Below are 24890 nucleotides of genomic sequence, written 5' to 3'. Positions count from 1 at the left end.
CATCCTCTACCTAATGACCATATCATCTACTATAATTTTTGCTATCTTCTATGTTTCTTTTGAAATTTACTTTGACGCTACGTACCCAAAGAAGTTTCAGCAATTCCTACTGATCGTACGACTAGTGTTCGATAAAACTGGACCATAAATTGTTTATTTAATTGAAAATGAATTTAAATACAGGATGTTTGCGTAATTACTAGTCAGCACTTTTTCTTAAATAGTTGTTTTCTCTAGAACTGACTACGGTATCGACTTAGAACAAAATTCGTTTTCAAGGGTGTTTTATCTTCTATTCGATGAATATTAAAAAATTTTTTCACATAAAAGGAAAGAACATCTTACGAATGAACATCAAAACACAACTTTCTATACATGTAATGTAAAAATTAGAAGTACGTTGCCTCGTTAAAGAAAATAAGAAAGATTGGTCATTTGACCGGTCATGGTAGGAATGGGTATACATGCAGTGCCGGTAGGTTTAGTGTTAAAGAATACGTGTTTTTTAGATTTCATTCCACCACATTTCCATAGAGCAATTGATACCCAAGAAATATTTACATATTGAATCCATACGATATTTATTAAACTCAATCATTTTAATTTCATTTTTAACACTAAAAAAATTTACCACAATATTACAAATTATTTTTCTATTTTACGATACATCGAATATGATAATGATTCGTTTTAAATGGCGGAATGTTAGTTTCTCCTTTAAAAGAAATTAGACATTTAAAAGGAAAAAATCGGTCTCTGACATCTCGAAATTATTCTTCTTAGAGCTGAGACTGAAACGTGTAAGAAAAGTCTCGTTTCGTTTTTGGTTTTGCACTCAAGAGAAGTTTTACATGGGAAGATTAATGTAGCAAATAGGACGTTAAAGTAGGATCTCGATATATGTATGCAGACCATTTCATTGTGTTGACCAGAGGGAGGGATGGTCACTTAGCAACAAGAGCAGTGTGTTCCATTTGAGACAAGAGCAAGTAAGAAACTGACTATTGTACGAAAGGTCGAGTGTTTGGAGTACGGTCCTCGCGATACTGTCGTTCAAAGTACTCTGTGGAGCTTAGAAGTTGATCTCTGGAAGGAATTGCGAGTCCCATTGGTCAGACGTCCTAGTTAGCCTCTGAAATCCTGACGCTAAGCAAAAATTACTTCATACTGTCCACATTTTGGGAAAGAAAACTTTTCACTTTTTCCACTGCAAACCTGTTTCAGAATTTTACACGTGGCCTAATCTACGCATTGTTAGCATATGTTCTTTACTGAGATCCAAAACACAGGTACCAAAAAGACACTAAACTTTAAATTAACTTGTAAAATATAAATATATTTATAATGCTTTTTAACAGATGTCACAAGCATGAGATCGATTGTCAGTATTTGGTATCCATTATTCTGGTGTGAAAAATAAATTTGAAGCAGACCAAATAATCGATGCTTTGTTTGCATTTTAAATCAAGGAACTGTTTAAATTCGAACATGCATTCATAAGTTTTAAAAATCCTGTTGGAAGATATGCTCAAAATAATTGCGTAAATTATAATATTTATTTTGATAATTCTTTATAAATCATGTTTTCACGGAAAGTTATTCGAGCTACAACTTTTTTGGCTGCTTGTACTATTAACAACGGATTCACGCTTCTTCAGAAAATTGTGGAAGCGATGAAAATCTTGCCGATTACAAAGACAAAAGATGAGTGCAAGCAACGGAGCATCAAACCTTATAAGTGACAAAAGAGGCCAGCACGACCAAAAGATACAAGAAAGCAGCGAACTACAAGTAGATTTGTTGAATGCCCCCGGAATAAATGATTATAGAAGATCAAATGAGCATATATAGATATTTATAGAAGTAAGTTAAAACGTTAACTTGAAATTGCAGCAGTTTACATGACACAAACTTATATTAAAATTCCAAATTATTGGCACTTATAGTTTTCCTGCAAAAGATTCTATACAAGGAACACCTTCTTTATCCGCTTGCGAATAAGAATACTCCCTTAATCCTCTCAATACCTTAATCTTTCAACCGTTAAAAATTTTAAACTGGTTAATAATAATTCTTTAATGAAAACACAATATATATGCAAATTTAAGTTGCCTCAGTGAAAAATTAATACACCAAAATATGTTTCTTCTTCACCTGCATTAACTTCATAAAACATGATTTAGGGCACTGTATCCTTACGATTTCTGCTTACATTCGTTTTTTTAACGCCGAAAACATAAATAAAATGTTTATTACACTTTGGAAAGTAAACTGACGTTTGTATTTATTTAATTTTCACATTATTTATATAGTATAGTAGTAATATAGTAAGTTCTATGCTGTGTTATATTGCTAATATTGTAAATTAATATTACACGTTTTAGTTAATATCGTAAGTTAATATAAATAATAATATGTTGAGTGCTTTTTCTCTAAAATACAGTAATTTCTCCCAAATAGTCACTTGCTTGGAACCAGACTGTCACACAATGAGATTCACAAGCAAGAATCAAACTTCCTGCTACATGTTTTACTTTGTTTACAGAATACATTAAAAACCACAATTAGTATTTAAACAATCATTTTGCATGAAGCAATCATTTTGCAAATGTACTACCCACGATAAAAAATATTGTAAAGATTAAGTTTTCAATAAATTACTAACAATTTTGTTTTACTTTAATATGTAAATGTTAAAGTAGTGATTATTGTACTCTTTATTATTCTGGGACACTAGTGACTTATTCCATCAGAATTTGCATTTAAAATATATCATTAAGTTTATTAAAAAATAATGGATATTGTTTGTGCTGCATAAAATCTTCTACGATTATAATGTGGAAGAATAAATAGTGCCCAGAATTTTCCAATACCATTCAAAATAACGATTCAGCGAAAATGTGTCGATAATTGGGGCGTTTACCTTATTATAAAATAAAACATTTTTACTGTTTGAGCACCCGTTGAGCAATTATCGACGAATACAATGGCTCGTTAAATTAAAATAAAGACTATACATTGGATGAGTTCATTTTTAATACTCGTCAGTCTTTTATTACCTGCGTCGACAAAATCTGTCGCTCGTTCTTCAGAACGGTTGTCTACAAGAATATATTTCATTTATATATAACAATTTTCAGTAAATTATTTATACAGATAGATTTCTTTGAAACGTGTATACATATATACAGGATGTTCGGGTCAACCCTGTGAAAAATTTTAATGGGGGATTCTAGGGGCCAAAATAAGACGAAAATCAAGAATACCAATTTGTTGATGAGGGATTCGTTAAAAAGTTATTAACAATTAAATTCAAAAATTCCAAATCGTTCTAGAAAAATTATTTTTGGTTGCAGGGGTTAATTATAAGCATTTTTGGTGAATAGACATATCTCTGAAATCCTACCCATTTTCGAGGAAAAAAATCGGGTAGGTGCTGAAAGTTTTTGGCAATAAAAAAATTTTTCAAATCGTTCTAAAAAAATTATTTTCTGTTGCAAGAGTCGATTACAATCATTTTTGGTCATTACACATACCCCCGATATCCCACGCATTTTCGAGAAAAAATTCCTTACCGAAAATCTAATTTCAGGCCAGAAATGTCACTCGAAAATTTCATGCGAATCTTTAAAACGTCATAACTTCTGAACGGATTGGAGGATTTTAATGTTTAAAAAACCAAACTACGCGTATTTTGGTGTAGAATATGTAGAAATTCTAAGAATAATGAAAAAGTTGTTCTTTGACTCCGTAAAATGAGAAAAATCACATAAAAATGATCCAACTTTCAAACAACCAATACTCCTACAATAATGAATATATTTCAATGAAACTTTTTTCTGAAGTAGAGCTCATGGGTATCTATAAAAAAGTATTAGACAACTTTTCTGTAGGGCGTCAAATAAAATTACTAAAAATAAAAAACGAATTTTTAAGAAAAATCGATAGGGGGAAGTTCCTAAATTTTTCGACGAAAAAACAAATTTCAAATCGTTCTAAAAAAAATACTTTTGGCTGCAGGAGTTAATTACAATCATTTTTGGTGAACAGTCATATCCCCGAAATCCTATTCATTTCCTAGAAAAAAATTCGAGAAGGTGTGAAATTTTTCGACAAAATTAAAAAATTTCAAATCGTTCTAAAAAAATTATTTTCGGTTACGGGGGTCAATTATAATAATTTTTTATGAATATACCTACCCCCGAAATCTTACCCACTTTCTAGAAAAAAATTCAGTACGGGCGGAACTTTAATCGTTAATAACTTTTTAACGAAGCCTTCATCAACAAATTGGTATTCTCAATTTTCGTCCTATTTTGGCCTCTAGAATCCCCCATTTCAATTTTTCCCAGGAGTGGCCGAACACCCTGTATACAGTACATTCCTCACTTTCTTAAAGTTGTCCCTTTGATTCCCTTGTTTAAAGCTATTCTACGACTCTGCAGCACGAAAAGTGAAATGGATATCTCCGGCATTCCTATCCCTTCCTCTATTCGTTATTCGAAATTCTTTATTAGATAAGAATGTTGCTCATCTCTGGCGAAGAGACGCCTCACGGTTGCAGCGGCGTCGCTGCATGCGCCAACGAATAATCGTTTTTCGCATTCCTGCCACGAACGGCGCCAAAATGATTTCTCGCGGACAACCGGAATAATTTGCGCGTCAGTGAAAAGAGAGGAACTTCGTCGAATCCGTTGTTAATTATTATTCTGTGAACAGTTCCGACGCGCATCACCGCGCGCGAGTAAATATTCCAACCGAATAAGCGCGAGCATCTGCACGGTCATGGACAACCGAGCAGGACGATGCAACGACGTGTGTGTGTGTGTACGTGCGCATATGCGTGCATGTGCACACAAACGTCGAACCGTACGCGAATTAGCGACGGTTGTAATCGTGATATCTATTAATAATACAGCCTGTGTTTATGGTTAGTCTTTAAACCTTAATTGACAACGTATTGAACAAATTACCGGGTTATTAAAAGGGCAATTATTTACCACATCTGGGATGGGGAACCTTCTGGCGTTGAAAAGCTGCGTCTCACTACACTGATTCATCATAAAGCCGTGTACGTCATGTGCAATTAATTTTAATTATAAACAGATGGTAGTATATGAATTAGTATCAGGATATCGACGAAGGAACGATTCGATAAAATTTCAAAATCCATTGGGGGACGATGAGTCTAAAGAACCGAATTACCTTGGCGAGTCTTTGATTATATTCGAACCTTTTTTAACCATCTTTTACAGCCCTGTTCTTAGGATTTTATTTGATACAGATATTATAATTATTTTACAAGTCTGAATATTAAATTACGATTTTTTTTTTACGTGGACCAAACAATAGACGTCAACCATAGAGTAATTAGTAGTTAAATAGAAATTATCAAATTTGTAAAGTGCTTGAAAAATTAATTCAGGTAAACGCCGTTGAGGAACTACATAATTTACGAAATAATTTTTCCTCGTCTTTTATAAACAGACCAAACAATAGACAATACGTTAATCATAGAGTAGTTAGTGAACAAATAAGTATTATCAATTTTTTAATATTATGCTCCAAAAGTATCATTTTCAACAATTTTAATTAATTCAAATAAACTCTGTTAGGAACTATTCAATTTATAAATGAAGATTCATCTACACGGAAACAGAATTAAGTAATAAATATTTTATAAATAGACCAAAGAATAGACAATGCGTCAATCATAGAGTAGTTAGTGAACAAATAAAAATTATCAATTTTTTGACAATGTGCTTCAAAAGTATCATTTTCAACAATTTTAATTAATTCAAATAAACTCTGTTAGGAACTACATGATTTATAAATAATTCATCTACTTGCAAACGAAATTAAGTAATAAGTAAAGAAATAAGACACCATAATTATTTTACCTCTAAATTGTCCCAAGATGGATTTTCTTCTACTTCAGCATGATTGTACATTCATTTGATGGTCATAAAAATGTGAGTCTGACTTCTGAAAGAGGGAATATCAGAGTGATTCGTGATACAGAGACTTTTATCACTCTTGAATGATTGAATATGTTTGAATACTCCTTTTTTGAAATAGCAGTAAAAAGGTAGTGCCTTTCAATAATACATACGTTAATTTAATGCTTCTTAGTAATTATCTAATGTTCGTTTTAACTATTTCTAAGGCAAGGACAGAAACATGACTGTCGGCAAAGTTAACGCCGTGCTAAATAAATTATTTCGTACGAAGGAAGCAAGGGGACGAATTTCACAGTGGCACTTGTTAAATTTTCAGTTCTATCTAGTAAGTTACAAGGCGGTCTATCAGAAACAGAATAGTTGAGTAATTCTCTTGGATTTGAAGATGAAAATGTTAAGAACGTGTTTTGTATAATTTAAGGGAGCAAATATGACGCAGGAGCTTATTAATTATACTAACCTACTTTGCTTTTGTTCAATTTCTTTAATCCAAAATCTTTTCAAGGACATACAATACTGGTTTAATAAATTCGTTTTAGCGATACAATGTGCAAACGAAAATATATTCTTCTAAGGAAAAAAACATGTTAGGAATACTAAAAATAAAGAAAATATTCAAAAAATATGAAATTAACTTTAAAATAAATTTTCTCTTTTCGAATAAAGGAAATTATTCGTTTTCATTGAAAATTTATGAAAATTAAACTAATTACTTTAATACCTTTTCCATGTGTTCATTTTGTTATTTTTTAATAAGATTCTACGATAGAAAATATTGTTTGCAATAGATTTTTATATTTACTATTTTCCATTTATAAACATTATTTTACAAAATAAAAAGTGGTTTAAATTTTTACTTTCTCTCTTGCCCTCGTATAAGAAAGTAATTTGCTTCTATTGCTTACTGCTATTTAGTGTTGAATGAACAAAATTAAAAAAGACATTATATTAATGTAGTTGTTGGGCCTGATTAGAAATGAAAATTAAATTTTGAGTTCCTATTGAGTATAAATATCATTAGCTACGATGCAAATTAAAATTTATATTCTTATTACTTACTGTTATTTAGTGTTAAATGAATAAAACTGAAAAAGAGATTGTATTAATACAATTATTGGGCCTGAGGAAGAACGAAAACAGAATTTTGAGATATGATTGAGTATAAATGTCATTAGTGTTTGGGCCATCTATTGCTATTGAGTGTTGAATGAACAAAATTAAAACAGACATTATATTAATATAGTTTTTAGGCCTAATTAGGAAGGAAAACTAAATTTTGAATTCTTATTCAGTATTAATGTCATTAGTTAGGGTTTAGGGCATCGATTGACGTTAATGAGTCCCATCGCTAATGCTTGAGTAGCTTACGCGTCCTCATTCTGTTGGATTACCCTGTATACTGCAGATTGTAGAGTAAGCCACCGAAAGTTCTCACGTATAATGGCAAAGCTTTGCAAGATGAGGGAAATCAAGATATGAACTCGGCCATTGAACTAATTCGAACTTCACCGCGGGAGCAAAAAATGGTACGATTGACCCCGGGAGCCCCTTTAATGAAAAACGATAAAGTTCTACGAAACGGTCTCCAGCAGAAGTAGAAGAAGGAAACGAAGGAGCAGAAAACGCGAAAAGCAAAGTTGCCCGAACGCTGAACAGCCTATCGCTGAAAGACGTTTAATGGGCAATTGAAACGGCGGTACCAACACGACTCAAGATATTAAGAGGCAATTTATAGGCGCCAGGCCACGCGGAGCCGCAAGCACGACTGCTTATTATTATTTATCCTATTGAACGAAACTTGCTACGGCCCGGCAATAGCGCAAATTAATAGGTATCACCCGCGGGACTCCATGAAATTATGCGAAAACGCGTGTGCATTCCTACGAAACTCCGTGGTCGCGTGTCGAAATCAACCAACCGCAAACAGGCCGCGGTTGTGGATTTAAATTTATTCCTGATCGTTCTTCAGGCTAGAACTAATCAAACCAGCCAGGCTTTATCAGTTCCTGCGTAGCCCAAGCGACGTTCGTCTATTGGGAATTTAGGAGATCGAGCCCCATGGAGGAGGATAATTGATTTCTGAACACGCGCCGAGACCGTTTCGTTTAACGAGAGACAGAGACATTTCGAAATCGACCGAGCAAATTCCACTATTTCGTTCTGTTTTTCGACGGTTGCCACGGCCCATAATTTGTAATCGAGTTGGTTACACATTTTTACGTATTAATTTCGTAGAGGCGGATTCATATTTGATGTAAACTTTACTCCTAACGGGTGAAATAAAGTTGCTGTTGGTACGTGTGTTTTTGGACTACTTTAAAATCGTTAGAAATTGAAACGTAATAGTGGGAGCAAGTGCTATACGAATAATTGAAAGAATGAAAAATGTATTTTAAACCAAAGAAGCGTAAAAGATATGATATTTTATATTTTAACTTTTGGTAAATTAAATTTATCATTTTGTTTTAAATCTTGTTGGTCAGAAATCATAACTATTTGATAGGTATAATTCATGCAATATGTTTTCATATTATACTCTTACATAATTATGAATTTCATGTGGAATGAATTAATAATTGCTATTGAATAAGTAATTCGTGTACATCTTTGGTATATTTTAACAATGCGTTCAATTTTATTCTTATTACAAAAGCTTGGGAAAACAATTTTGTTAAAAAACTTGATTTATGAGAAGTTGAATTAAAGTTGAATTTTGGGTGCAGAACCTGTATAATCACAGAGAAAATCGAAAAGTTCATAGTGTACACGTAGAATTCAGTATGAAATAAAAAGACGGGGAGTTTTGTATTTCAGGCTTGAAGAACTCTGAACTAACTCAACTTGGTGAGAGTATGACATTCCTGCTTGCGTCATTTAATTTACTGTCGGAGGAGAATAATTCCAGAGATATTACGTTCTCTCGTTTTGGTTTTCCTTTCTCTTTCAACAACAGCTCTTTCATGTTTAAATAAATGCGTACTAATTAAATTTACAATCTGAAGTATTTTCAAATATTGAAAAGGTTCTCCTGTGTATACGAGTTAAAAAAAAAAAGAACTGTCCGTAGAAAATTTAATTTAATACGATTGCAAAGAAAAATATACATCGAAACTTTAGACGTTTGGTTTTATATTAATTTGGAAATTAAGTAGAATGAAAATATAATTCCGAAAGAATCAACAAACAAGCTGATATGTACATTTGCATGTCAAATAAAAGAATTCTTTTAAATCATTAAAATTGTCACATTAATAAAAGGTAGATATATAATACGTATGCTGTAAGTCAATCAAAATATATGTATATACTTCTGCATATGCGTAATGGAGGTTTAATAGAAATAACGTTTAAATTTTCTCCAGTCAATCAAAGATTGTTACAAGGCTGAAAAATTATAATACAAACCATTCAACTTCTATCATTTCAGCCTCAACCGTTGTTATTATTAGTTTCTCCGTGACTGCGCTTGAGGCAAAGTAAAAGTCAATGAGTTTTTTCCTTGAAATGATTAATTGACACGCACAGCAACTACATGTGAGTAATAAGCAGAATGCTGAGGTAAGTTTTACTCTCTTAGGACCAATGTTTGCTTCTGAACAAAGGTAGATTATCTTATCTCTGGCATCTACCATTCATTCATTAACAAGTTAAAACGGTGAACATTTTTTATACTTTCGCTCGAGTTCGTTTTAGTCTATTCAGGTATGTGCAAGTAATATACAGGCGGTTCCTAATATAAGCGACCAAACTTTTGCAATATATTCTATTTATTCTAATGATACAAAACGTTGAATAAATATAGTTCCATAAATACTTTTTGAATAATTAATTTTTATATTTGAATATTAGAATGATTCAGCATTTATTGCGTTATTAATTGTGAACGAAGTAATCCAAAAGAAGTTTTTATATTGATTTTACGTTCAGAGACGAATCGAAAAATTTCTTTGCACAAGTCTCATTCCCGATTAATTCTCATTGAAAGTTGCCTGGAAAATTTAAAGAGATCCATGAAATAAAAATTTATTATTTTATGCAAGCTCAATATACATGTAAAGGTACTACAAAAATCGTATTCTTCGTTTTCGATTTTTTTTTAAGTAGAATTATTCTCTCTTCAGTCGTACCATTCAATAAACAACTTATATTGATTATATGATATGAAACAATTAGAATAGGATACTGAGTATCGATAAAATTAATAATATTGGTTATTTTATGTTTGGATTTTGAAGAGTCTAGACTTAAAATATACATCGAATGAAAATAATAAAATAAATCCTGAATTATAGATTCGTCTATATCGATTACATCATGTTTGTTTGGATAATATTTGTTCCTGTATTAGGTTTTAATATGATAGAAAACGCGTACGTTTATACTATTGATAGTTGAATAACCGTTTGATTGAATGCTGACCACCTGAGTTTCAGTCAAACCAGTGTGCAGAACATTCTGCGCGAACAATGGATGGATCTGTCACTAGGAGAATGCTTGGATGCACTCAGTCCTATTTGTTTACGAATTCATCGAAAAAAATTCGATGGTAGTGTTAAAATAACCACGCTATTTGTCGAATTTAGCTACGTGTGATTCCGGTCTGTTCATCAAATTGAAAGAAGTCACGGTATATGTCGTGCATACGACAATGTATGCTGTAGAAAATTCAACAGAAATTCCTGTTTTGCATGATTTCCACACGGTTTTCCTACGAACAACTTGTGTCACGTTTATGATAATATCATGATTCTTAACATAACCGCTCGTGACACGCGTAGTATTATCAATAATCTGATATTTTTTAACCATCTGATGCAAGAATTTTGTTTATTCTTTAAGAAAAACTATTTCCTAGTTTATAACTTAATTAGTAGTCAAAGTAAATAATACGTAATAATAATTCCAACCAACTTAGGTACACCAACAAAGGTATAAAATTATGAATGTTCCTATTAAATATTGCTTGAGAAATGAGATTTTTAGATTCTTGGTACGGACTTCTGTGGGTCATTGTTGATATTTTATAGACTTAAACTATGTTATTTACGAATAACAATTATGTTGTATCATTTCACATCATATGAGGCACAACGTACAGCAGAAGGATACAATTGTCAATGGTTCCATTAAATGCTCGTAATTATCTGAGATTCCTGGAAAACCTTTGAAGAATACACGATTATTTGTGTATACACTTTAGAATCTTCATTTATTTCTTATTTTTTATCTGTTCTATTGCATACACCATTTGTATTATTTTCTATTTAATAAAACATTTGTAAGAGTCGTAACGAGAAAAGTTATAGAGAGAATTATCGATTGACGAGTTGGTGACAGACGGAGACGCGTAATATTTGAATATTTGATTACATTAATAGAAATATTTTAAGAAATCCAAGGAGCTTACTAAATAACAAATATAACGAAATTTCTTTGATCTACCTCCCTTCCATTTGTTCCTTTCTTTCCTACCAATACTTTGAAAAATCAAGCATAGTTGCTTTATATTCGGTGTATCCGATAATTAAACATACAATTCGAAACCTCATTTTCTGCGGGTTTATCGATCTACTTCGGTCTTGAATGGAAACAGATTTCCTTTGTTTTAAACCGATCGTTGTCGACGATAGAAACACTCATCAGTAATTACACTCGTCTTATCGCGGAATTAAACCCTCTAATCTCGCGTCCACCCCCGACCAGTGCATGAATATCTGTCGGACAATCGACAGGATGAACCAGCCACGAGTTAACACTTCGAATAGCGCTCCCAGTCCGGTAATGGTTTTACGCGTGTTTACATTATCGTTATCGCTGGATTCGAATAGTTTCCCTTTCCCGTTGTCCTTCCTTCCCTCGAGCACCAATTCTAAGTTCTTAGCATACACGGTCCCCCGAACCATAAACACCTATGTTCATTCTAAGTAAACTTATAAATTACCGTAGACAGGCAATCTAATAAAGCAAACTTTTTAGTGTTATAAACTAATTCCTGAGCGCCTGACGGTACATTATCTGCATACTGTGCATCCGTGAGAAGTTGGCTAGCGAAAGGAATGCGAGTCTGATTGGTGCCTAGATCCCCCCACCCTAGTTTACAGTTTAGTGATCGGCTGAAGCGACGATGTGGCGTACGACGAAAGTGGGAATGGATGGAGCAAACCAAGCTTCGCTAGCCGACTTCTTGCGGAAGAATAGTACATACGCATAGCAAAGACTGTTTACTAATTATTAACCGTATTATTAATAGAATTAATGAAATGGGAGCTTCGTAGAGGGTTGTCTCAATCCCTATATAATAATTCATATCTTACGTATTTCTTATATTTTTGAATATTAAGTGCATTCTATTTTTTTTTGAGAATTAAAATTTTCCATAAATGCATAGACGTCTGCAGTCTACTAATTAGATACAGATTGCTTTATCGCTAACTGTATATATGGATGGTCCAGAAGCCAATCAGTTCACTTTTTTTGAAAATGAGTTGCGCAGTAAAAAGACATCTTATGTCATAGGATCTTTTCAACGATAAATCAATGTGGTTGACTTCTTCATAAATAAACACATACATATACTGTTTTAAGAATGTAATGTAAAATGAATACTAAATATATTTTTCTAAGATTTCATAACTTGTATATAACGTTAATTCATTAATGTTAGCACGTCGCACAAAACAAAATAATATTTCTTTGCGCTTGTCGAGCTTCTATTTTTAATTCTATATCATTATTATAATCTTTTGTGTTGGCTGTCTTGTATGAACCGGAAATTGAATCGTAAACATAGATAAATTCTAAGCCAACGTGTTGCAAATGAAACATTCCTAACAGTGCATCAGAACTTTCCACATCTACCGTATCATAAAATTTTCAAACTCGTTCCATACATACTTTATAAACACACTAACTCCTGCTTAACACGGTCGTTATCGTGCGTTGTGTTGAATCTCGTGACATAAAAATAGGTAGTGAAATACTAGATGAAAAATAAAAACAACGTACAGCCATAGATCCGTGACATTTATTACTTGACGTCGCCTCCCATGCTTGCTACCAGAAGAGTCGTGCTCTCACAAGCGTTCGACCGACCCCTTGGTTGCAACATACAGGGTGTTCGACCACCCCTGGGAAAAATTTTAATGAGAGATTCTAGAGGCTAAAATAAGATGAGAATCAAGAAAACCAATTTATTGATGGAGACTTTGTTAAAAAGTTATTAACAATTAAATTCGAAAATTTCAAATCGTTCTGGAAAAATTATTTTCGGTTGCAGGGGTCAATTACAATCATTTTTGGTGAATGCACATATCTCCGAAATCCTATCCACTTTCGAGAAAAAAATTCGAGTAGGTGCTGAGAAATTTTTCAGCGAGAAAAAAATTTTTCAAATCATTCTAAAAAAATTATTTTTGGTTACGGGGGTCAATTGCAATCATTTTTGGTCATTACACATACCCCCGAAATCCTACGCACTTTCGAGAAAAAAATTCCTTACCGAAAATACAATTTCTGGCCAGAAATGTCTGCCCGAATTTTCATGCGAATCTATAAAACGTCATAACTTCTGAACGGATTGGACGATTTTAATGTTTAAAAAAGCAAATTACGCGTATTTTGGTGGAGAATATGTACAAATCGCGAAAATATTCGAAAAGTTGGTCCTTGACCCCGCAAAATGAGAAAAACCTCATAAAAATGGTCCAATTTTCAAACGTTCATAATTCCTACAATAGTGAATATATTACAATGAAACTTTTTTCTAGCCTAGTGCTCATGGGTACCTACAAAAAAGTATTAGACAACTTTTCTGTAGGGCGTCAAACAAAATTACTAAAATTGAAAAATGAATTTTTAAGAAAAATCGACAGGGGGTAGGTGCCCAAATTTTTCGGCGAAATTAAAACCTTTCAAATCGTTTTGAAAAAATTATTTTCGGTTGCGGGGGTTAATTACGATCATTTTTGGTGAATAGACATACCCCTGAAAACCTACTCCTTTTCGAGAAAAAAATTCAGTACGGGCGGAACTTTAAACGTTAATAACTTTTTAACGAAGCCTCCATCAACAAATTGGTATTCTTGATTTTTGTCTTATTTTGGCCTCTAGAATCTCCCATTAAAATTTTTCCCAAGGGTGGCCGAACACCCTTTATATGTCGTAAAATATTGGCCAAACAAATTGAGACTTATGGTCGTCAGTACTACAAAAAAAATTCTTTTACAGTCTTTTGATTGATCGATTCAATTGTGAGTTGTAAGGAAGTTAACAAAGAAAAAATTCGGTATATTTTACAATTTTCCTTTGATAAAGACGAAAATGCAAGCTAGGTGGCTGAAATTGTGAATGGTGTTTATGGTCCCGATACTATTACAGCCAATTACGCGCAATTTTGATTTCGTCCATTCCGTTCCGATATTTTCGATGTTAAAAATGCATCTCGCACAGGTAGGCCCGTTGTCGGAAATATCGATAAAATTATGGAAATGATCGAAGTAGACAGACATGTTAGCATTCATAGCACCGCTCAGGAGCTAAAGATTGACCACAAAACAGTTTTAAACTATTTGCATGAAGCTGGGTTCAAAAAGAAGCTCGATGTGAGCCACACGAATTGACGCAAAAAAACAAGATGAAACGAATTTCCATCTGCGAAGCCTTGGCCAAACGAAAGGAAATCGAATGACAACAAATTCTAAAACAAAACAGTACATATTTGAACACGAAAATAATGGATTTTCCCCCCAACCTAACATAACCACACCAAAAGAAGAGAACCCAGCACGAAGTCGTCGCTAATGATCCGTAGGTCGATGCGACGTAAAACACGAATTAAAAAAAAAAATCAAAACTGGTACTCCAGAGTCTCTTCAGCCTCGTAGTTCGTTTGCGATTCGCGACACAACAACCTTCTTATCACGTTCCTCAGCGTCGCGAGCGTACATTGTGCACCTCGACTAGCAAAGTAAACCAGCCATACACGTACGTAGGCGCACATCGACAAAGAAACGGTGGCTCACACGATGCCTCGTCACTCCTATCGACCGAGAACGTTTGAACACGGAGGCCCCCGCGCCAAGAGCCACGCTGGAAACATGGAATCGAAGCTGGAGGCCAGAAGGCACGCGATCCACTGATCCGTCTTGCGAGAGGCGCTACCGTTATCTTCAACGACCAATCTCGAGCAGACGACTAATAGGTTCAGCGCGTGAACACCTTGTCTTGGCAGGACCACGTGAAAAGGCATTCAGCTGCTACGTGCCCCGTTGGCTCGGTCGCTGCGAAATCGTCGTGGAGAATTGTTTAACCGCGATGGTAGATAGAACGATAATTTTCCTCGGCCGATTCGTGAGCCGCCCGAACAGACCCGGGGGTTTAGCTTTCGCCCAAGGAATATTACTTCGAACCGTTTATCGTCGAATCTAGCACAGCAGATTTTTTTCCCCCCCTCCCCCCGCCGTTCGACTTCCGCTCGAACTATTTGAAATTGGACTTTTATTCCGCCGAAGGGACCTCTTTCTCTCCTGTACGAAATCGACGACTTAATCTATTGGGAGTTGCATTAATTACGCGCGCATTATAATCGAGTAAAAATCCTGTGCATTGTTAAAGGCATCGATTCGAATTCTGATTGCCGGGCTGGGCACTGTTGTCCATTCGCGCATGTTCTGCTCTAAATTCGCTTTTAACGAGGAGGAGCATTCTTTTAATTTCCCGCTTTTCATCGCTGGACATTAATGGCGGAAATTCGATTGTCACGTGTCGATAAAAGGCGAAGATTATACGATTCGAAAATCATACCGCCTGATCGCGCTGGGCATTCTACTGCAAACGCGTTATACATTTAGGCATTCGTTTAAAATTTAAATTGTGATCTATAAGCGACTAAATCGTAAATATAATCTAGTGGTCTGGTTCCAGTAACATCTCGAAAAGACATACGAAAAGAAACGAGAAGTAACTTTATATAGAATATAACAAACGTAACAAATTTAAATTCAAAGACATATTTAAAATTAAATTAACATATTATTTATCCCAACAAAATTGTATCCTCGAGCAAATGCATTTTATAAAATAATTTAAATTAAAGTAACTTTATAGAAAACAAAACGTAACAAATTCACAGACTTTTTTTAAAATTAACTCAACATATTATTTACCCAACAAAATTGTGTCCTCGGGCAAATGCATTTTATAAAATAAAATTATATAGAACATAAAAGGTAACAAATTAAAATTCTAACATTTTTGAAAATTAACTCAACGTATTATTTATTCCAAACAAAATCCTCGAGCAAATGCACTTTATAAAATAATTCAAACTAAAGTAACTTTATATAGAACATAAAACGTAACAAATTTAAATCCAAAGACATTTTTTGAAATTAAATTAACATATTATTTATCCCAACAAAATTGTATCCTCGAGCAAATGCATTTTATAAAATAATTTAAATTCAAAGATACTTTTTATAATTAACTAAACAACATATCATTTATCCCAACAAAATCCTCGAGCAAATGCATTTTATAAAATAATTTAAATTCAAAGACACTTTTTATAATTAACTAAACAACATATCATTTATCCTAACAAAATCCTGGAGCAAAGGCATTTTATAAAACCACCCCCTAAAAGAGTTACAGCCTTTTAACACGTATCAGGAATACTTGTAGCGCCCTATACTATAAAGCCTGTCCTTCGTCGCGTTATATAAACAGAAATTATTCAGTAACATAAAAAAACACAGAGGGTCTTATCCACGAATAACATCTCGATAGCGTGCGTGTGCCAGCATCGAGGCATAAATTCTCGAATGTATCAACGCGACGTTTCTTAATCGGTATTTGCCGCCATCGCGCACACTTGTATCCGAAACCGTAGAAACCAAACTGTCTGTCACGAGTCGTGCGTATAAGCGTTACTTAGATCGTGACCTATACGTTAATCCGGCGCAAGAGCAACTGGTTTCTGCATAATTTTATTGCGAAATTCCCGACGCGAACCGCAGATTACAAGTAACGCTCTGTGCCGCATTAATGTTTTCCACTCGACGTCGCCGATGTCACGATTCTAACCACTTACAGCCGCGGAAGTATGCAAATATGGAATCCGGTATTCCCATGGTTTTAACACGACGTCAGCGATACAACGTTAATGTATGATTAAAACCAGCGTTTCTCAACTTCTATCCGCTTAACAGCCCCTTTACGGAATCTTCCCCCAAACTACTAGCAAACCTGATTCTATTACGCATGGAAAAAGGGTAATTACAATGGCAAACAATTCGAAAATTTCTTCTTTGCATCTTTTAGAAATGAATTACAGTTTGAAAATTCCAAGATTCCTCGAAATTGATAAATTTGTTAACATCGAAGATCTGTAGTGCTTTCATTTGATGTTAAAAGAAACCATTTTAAAATACATTCGTATCATGGTCAACAGTGTTTAAAAATTATTGACCTACGTATTGAATGAAATTTAATTTAATTTCCACTCAGTATTTACTCATATACAAATAAAGCTGTAATTATTTTGTAACAAGTTGAATTTAAACCGTTTTTCTATTTTGAAGATTTCAAGATTTCTCGAAATTGATAAATTTGTTAACATAGAAGATTTTTTCTGTCTTTGGTTGCTTTCATTCGATCCTAAAAGAAACCATTTTAAAATACGTTTGTATCATGGACAACAGTGTTTAAGAATTATTGAAGTACGTATTGAATGAAATTTAATTTAATTTCTACTCAGTATTTACTCGTATATGAGTGGGGCTGTAATTATTTTGTAACAAGTTGAATTTAAACCGTATTTTCTAAGTCGTATTTCTATTAATTTCTGACGCGTATTTAAGCAAGATAATGAAATGAATACTTCAAGGACTCTCATAGTTCCCTTTCTTAAACCATTAACTGCAGTACGATTAAATCGCCAGCACCGTGCTCCTCGACTATCCTCATAGAAATCTTCAATTTTAAATTGCACTAGGAAGAATGGGGCAATTATCACGAATTACTGCAAGTAGGTCGTTGAAGTTCCCTGGATGTACAGAACTACAAGCAACGATGAGATTAAGGAAACGACGTCGTTTTAAAACGATGAAAAAGGAAGAACCGGGAGAAATTGAGAAGATGTAAAAGGAAACGTCTCAAAAGACAAGAAAATATGTCGAGGATAATGCGCGTTACTTGCATCTTTTAAAATGAACGTATTCGTTATGATACATTTATAATTCACACAGTGGTTCTGAAACAGATGACCAAACCTTTGAAGTTTGGACAGTGAAAACATACAAACGATAGAATTAATAAAGGAATTCTTCAATAATTATAATTATTTAAAATGTCGAATAGCGCCAGAAACGTTTAGTGAGACTCTACAATAATATTTGAATGGTCGTGAAAACTTTGTAGTGTGTCAACTAATATAATAAAATTGTTTGCATTTACTGAGAATAATTAAAATATTTCTAAAGAAAAATTAGTACACATGCTTTTCGATTGATAAAAGTTTAGTGCTTTGTATGCTGCTATTTAATATTCAAGATGATTGGAAAAATGTGAATAAATATTCACCATACAGAATGGTGGGATTAATCTGTCAACAACCTCGAACGTTTAATTGAATTTATACATGAACAATTCTATTTTGTGTACGTTAAGGAAATCATGACAGAACCATTGCACCAAAAGTAATATTTTCATTAATTAACGAAACCTTCGTGTTTGTAATCGCGACATAGCATCAGTACATCTATCATCGTTTGTCAGAATCTGATTCTTATATCCTTAATTTATTTTTCTAAAGCAACAGTGACATGCAAAAATGGTCACAAGTTGAGAGGGAACAGTCTACAACCGATGCTATTAGGGGTAGTCACAAGCAATTAAGTATTCACAGAACTAGTTTTTATTATTTTCTACTGGAACTGTATACTACAAAATTTTCTCAGTGTTGTGTCAGATATTCAAGTAATTATTTCTCACAATTGAGTAACAATTTCAGAATTTCAACTTTTAAAAGAACACAAGCTGTATTCTGATTCATTTTCATTTAATTTTCAGTGCGAATTATCTATTACAAAGGCTACAATAGAAATCTGTTATTTTTATTGTGATGTTTTAATGGTACGGTGTCAACGGTGGTTTAGAAATTTCGTCGAAGGTAATTTGAACTTTCCAGATGCTCCGTGAAGTACAGTATCAGTAAAGTTTGATAATGAAGCTTGTAAATCCCCGGTGGAGTTCAATCCAAAACTGAGCACTCAGAAATTATTAGACAAACTTGGTTCTGCATGCAAACACATTTCAAAAATTTGAAATGTTTCACAGACGGGATATATGGGTTGCGCGTTAATTATCTCGCGCCAACAAGAAACAGTAATATACGATATTGAGTTCATTGCCGACAAACCAGAGAAACGGGTCCAGTTTTCAACGGACTATTCAAGTTTCATAAAAAAAAAATTTAACATTCTTTATTTTACGCTTTCGTCACGAAGCACCATCGTGTTATTCGATTACTTATTTCGCTTCTGCTGTACGAAAAATGAACGTGACAATCCCGGAGCGATGTTCATTTTAAGAATCATTACTGTGGTCCCAATGTAAACATACACCTGTTAGGATTATGCTAGCGTGGAAACTTTGAGTTATATGTATAACGTACCTTCTATGAATATGTAAACATAGACTGGCTTTACTTCAATAGGTTCTCTTAGTTGAAAGAGAAACACATAATTCGACGCAGACAAAATGATAGCACACTGGAACAATACTTACAATTTCTTCAGAGTTTCGTGAACTTGAATTGAGTTACTACGTTTAATTAGTGTCTAGAATTTTATCACATTGCTATTTTCATAATAGGTCGTGGCAAAAAGCTTGGTGAAAATGAAATTAGCACAATTTTAGCTACGATGAAAGAAAGGCTGTCAATTACTCAAATTGCAAAATAAGTTAGACGCAGTAGAAAAGTTATACATAATTTGCTAAAAGATACAAGTGCATAGGGAAAGAAGAAAAGTACAGGAATACCAGCAACATTATCAGAACGCGATACACGAACAATAATACGTGCTGCTTCCAATTCTTAATATAATCGTGTTACATGAAACATACAATTGTTTTATATGAAATGTATATCTTTAACTTTGAAGTGTATTATCATTTTGTCTGCCTTGGATTATGCCTTTCTCTCCTAAGAAACCTCGTTTAAGTAGCATCAATCTATGTCATGTCTACATATTTGTGGAAGATACGTTTTACATTTCATTCTATCGCAAGAAAATAAAGATAGCACGCGTGTGCTATAATTTTGTCTGGGGGTGTGGGCGAACGAAACACGTTGTAAGGATAAATAAGTTTGAGAAACGTTCGAGTACTTACGATTCATGTCGAGATTGATCAGCTTGGTCTGCGGCATCACCAAATTAGTGTTACTGGCTCTACAGATCAGCTGAGCCTTGAAGTGTTGCCGACCAACTTTCGGGTAGAACAAGTGGTTAACCGTTAGCCCCAAGTCAGGCTTGTACTGATAGGACTCGTCTATCACGTTGTTCCCGAGGTACCACGTCAGCGTCGGGGGCGGCCTGCCACCTTGTACCTCGCAAATCAGGTTCACGTCACTTCCCTCGTTGTACAGCTTCTCTATCTCCGAGATTTCCGTCGTCCCGTCCAGTATCACCGGCTTCGATGGGGGCACTGTGCGAACAGCGTGCATGATTGAATCAGCGGAAATGCGGATTGATTATTTGTCTGCTGGATGAGAATGGGTGATGTATGCGCACGATGCGTGATGTTGTGATTTACACGTGAAAGATTGATTAGAGCCAATTGAATTCCGCTGGTGCGAATGATTTAGCATTTGCTGAATACTCTTTTGTCGGTGGCGCCGATTACGCGCGAATAGAGAGACGGATAAAACTAGGAAACGGTGCGCGTTCGCGTTCCTAAATTTCTACAAAGCGGCAACACGCTATTCTGGTCGTTATCGACGCGACGAAAATACGTTTAGAATCAATTATCGCGAATTAATTCCTAGCTCAAGTCAAAACTTGTCCATAACGCGACTATACTATCAGTCTGTGTTAGAAGAACGGATATTTATTCGTGATAAAGTATGTAAAATTATGATTTATTTCGTGAATGACAATTATCTCATCTCGTGACTTTGTGATAGTAAACAATAGCTATACAGGGTGTTCGACCACCCCTCGGAATAATTTTAATGGGGGATTTTGGAGGCCAAAGTAAGACGAAAATCAAGAATACCAATTTGTTGATGGAGGCTTCGTTAAAAAGTTATTAAAAATTAAATTAAAAAATTTCAAATCATTCTGAAAATATTATTTTTAGTTGTGGAGGCCAATTACAATCATTTTTGGTGAATACATATACCACCGAAATCCTACTCCCTTTCGAGAAAAAAATTCGGCTAGGTGCTGAAATTTTTTGGCGAAAAAAAGTTTTTTCAAATCGTTCTAAAAAAATTATTTTCGGTTGCAGGGGTCAATTATAATCATTTTTGGTCAATAGACATACCCTTGAAATCCTAGCCATTTTCGAGAAAAAAATTCCTTACCGAAAATATAATTTCAGGCCAGAAATGGTACCCGTAAATTGCATGCGAATCTTTAAAATATCATAACTCCTGAACGGATTGGACGATTTTAATGTTTAAAAAACCAAACTACGCGTATTTTGGTGTAGAATATGTAGAAATTCTAACAATAATGAAAAAGTTGTTCCTTGACCCCGTAAAATGAGAAAAACTCAATAAAAATGGTCCAATTTTCAAACAGCCATAAACTCCTGCAATAGTGAATATATTTCAATGAAACTTTTTTCTGAAGTAGAGCTCATGGGTACCTACAAAAAAGTATTAGATAACTTTTCTGTAGGGCGTCAAACAAAATTACTAAAAATGAAAAAGGAATTTTTAAGGAAAATCGACAGGGGGTAGGTGCCTAAATTTTTCGGCGAAAAAAAAAAATTTTCAAATCATTCAGGAAAAATTATTTTCGGTTGCAGGAGTCAATTACAATCATTTTTGGTGAATAGGCATACCCCCGAAATCCTACTCATTTCCTAGAAAAAAATTCGAGAAGGTGTGAAATTTTTCGAGAAAATTAAAAACTCTTAGATCGTTCTTGAAAAATTATTTTTAATTGTGGGGGTCAATTACAATCATTTTTGGTGAATAAGCATACCCCCGCAATCCTGCGCATTTTCGAGAAAAAAATTCAGTATTGGCAGAACTCTAAACGTTAATAACTTCTTAACGAAACCTCCATCAACAAATTGGTATTCTTCATTTTTGTCTTATTTTGGCCTCTACAATCGCTCATGTAAATTTTTCCCAGGGGTGGCCGAACACCCTATATAATACTTTTAAAAAATTTCCTTATGTTTTCAATTTGTGTGTATCTTGCATTGCTGAAATTTTATTTCAAAACATCTGTAACTTTATGTAAACTGATTAATAGAAAATAATTCGATAAAATGATTTTTCATTTAGTAAAATATCTAATGCTTTCTAACGTAACATACGAAACAAATGTTTAGTGTATGTATTACGGTATTAAATATAGAATATTTCGTAATCTGCAAAATTGTGCAGAAAATTCCTAACACTAAACCTACCACGACCGGTCAAATAATTGTTTTTAGAATATCGTTTAGAATTTCGAACATGCAATGCTATTTTAACGCCATTTAATTTCACGACTTTTTCTCATACTATACGTACAATGAATTATTCAATATTCAATTCTATTTTTATTGTTTATTTCCTGAGAAAAATATGTTATTTGGTCATAGTTGGGTCATCGATTTATATTTTTTTCTAAACAGCCGGACAAAATTTGGTATTAAATTCTGGTTAGCTTCCGATGTAAATAAGAAGTATATAGCAAATATGAAATTGTAAAAGGGGAATCTTCAGTTTCTACTGTCTTAGAACAGCGTATTAAAAATTCGTAGTAACACGTTTTAAAAATAGTTAAACTTTAAACGCGTGCAGTTCCGAAACTATTCATGTTTTCTCCATCACTGAGCCACCGTTAGAAGCGGCAAAGCTTCCTCTTTGAAACTATTTTCGGATTATGCAGATTCGACTTTCCGTTTTGGAGATATCGTAATTTAAATGAAGGGGTAATTTTTCAAATTCTATTATCTCTGTCTCCGTCTAACGCGTCGGATCTCTCCCTTGCACGTGCATCGTGCTGACCTACTTCAACATGGTGACTCAGTGACGTAGTATTTCTAAGAATTTGCTATTCACTACGAGCACGTACGGTCAATGACCTCGCAACGTAAACAATGAACTCGAATGAAATGACTTGAAACAAAAATCGGTATATCTCCGGAACTAATTAAGCTATCGACTTGAAACAAATTGCATTTTAAATGACTCTTTGTCCTGTATCCGTCGTATATATCAACGATTATATTTATACCATCTTCTATGTTTATTTTGAAATTTACTTTAACGCTACATATCCAAAGAATTTTCAACAATTCTTATCGATTACACACTGGGTTATAAATTGATTATTTAATTGAAAATGAATTTAAGGGGATAGTTGCATGTAAACGTTGGAAAATTTAACCATCTTTATTAATTTTTTTTTAGAAAATGTTATATCTAACGCTATAATTCATTTTCGCAGTTTACTTAATTATTCTTTGGAAATACAAAATATTTTTGGGAATATTTTTGTACAGATTGTTAAAATGCATGCTTTAAGAAAAAATATGTGACATAAAAGAGAAAGATATCTTACGAATAAACTTTAAAACACAACTTTCGTAAAAGAGAAAAAGGACTATTCATTTGACTGGCCTTGGTAGGAGTAGGTATACATAACTGTCGGTAGGTTTAGTGCTAATTTTGTCTAAATTACAGAAAATTAACGAACGATGCAATCGAATAAAACAATTTTGTTAACTCTGGTTACACTGAGAAAATAATTTTCGACTGTATTTGTACAGATATGTATCACTCATTTTTGTTGAAAACATCGTTTGCTCGAAGGCATCGACTACTCTAACAGAATATTTGCTTCTATTAAAGACGTTTAATTTTTTTCAGACTACTCGTGCGATTTTAATTGCAATATTAGTCGCAGAGGAAGATTATCGAGAACAGTTTTTCAGTCTCAGCTACTTGGAAATACCGAACATAGCTTCGTTTAAGTTTAGTAACAGGTTCGGTACTTACCTATAACAGTCAGATTTATTTTCTGCTTTCTCGTCGGCGAATTCTTGAAGTCCACTCGACACCGATAGATCCCTTCGTCTTTAGTCTCCAATTGATCGATGCTGAGATGAGCGGGATTCGTCTTCGTGATAAAAAAAGCTCTTGGTCCCAATGCCGTCGGCGACGACCAAAAGTTAGCTTTGCTGAATTGTCGACGATCCCGGACATCGAAGCTGAAATCATCCGTTATTTGTAGCAGCGTCGAGTAAGCACGAAGCCATATTATTTTTACATCGCGTAAAGGTCGATAGTACGAACAAGGAAACAGAAGTGTTGAATGGCCACAAAACTTTTTGGTCGAACCTAAACAAATTTGTTAATATAAAAAACTTGGTTTAGAGTTTTCATACACGGTCGATCAATAAATCAAAGCAAGCTCTCGCTTTCTTTTTCCGTAACTCCGCGTAGACCGAGCTAATGGATTACTTATTCCATCATGGCTATGCAATCGATACGAAGTTACGATGAAATACTGTGTTTATTTATAGAAGCCGTCAAGCTGTTTTAAATTAATTGTCGGCGTGCATGCCCACCAATTTTACACGCATACGTTGCAAATCATTCGCTGTCAACTGCATACACTCTCCGTCTCGCGAATACGAGTCTTCGTCGACCAACAGCTGGTACCGCGATTTATTTTTATTCGAAAACTTCTGGAATTTGTA

General features: G+C 34.0%; 1 protein-coding gene across 1 annotated transcript in view; it reads right to left on the bottom strand.

The window, feature by feature from the left end:
• LOC143350298 (neural cell adhesion molecule 1) overlaps positions 1–24890 on the bottom strand; it is a 320246-nt gene that overhangs the window by 85803 nt on the left and 209553 nt on the right. The window contains exons 3-4 of the mRNA XM_076782311.1: positions 24187–24398; positions 20352–20666 (exon numbers count right to left, since the gene is read on the bottom strand). Coding sequence (XP_076638426.1) covers positions 20352–20666; positions 24187–24398 — 527 coding nt within the window. The remainder of the gene's footprint in view (positions 1–20351; positions 20667–24186; positions 24399–24890) is intronic.

This window comes from Colletes latitarsis, chromosome 14 (genome assembly GCF_051014445.1).
Source record: "Colletes latitarsis isolate SP2378_abdomen chromosome 14, iyColLati1, whole genome shotgun sequence".
In the NCBI taxonomy this organism is placed as follows: Eukaryota; Metazoa; Arthropoda; class Insecta; order Hymenoptera; family Colletidae; genus Colletes; species Colletes latitarsis.
This window is presented reverse-complemented; position numbering and strand designations above follow the sequence as displayed.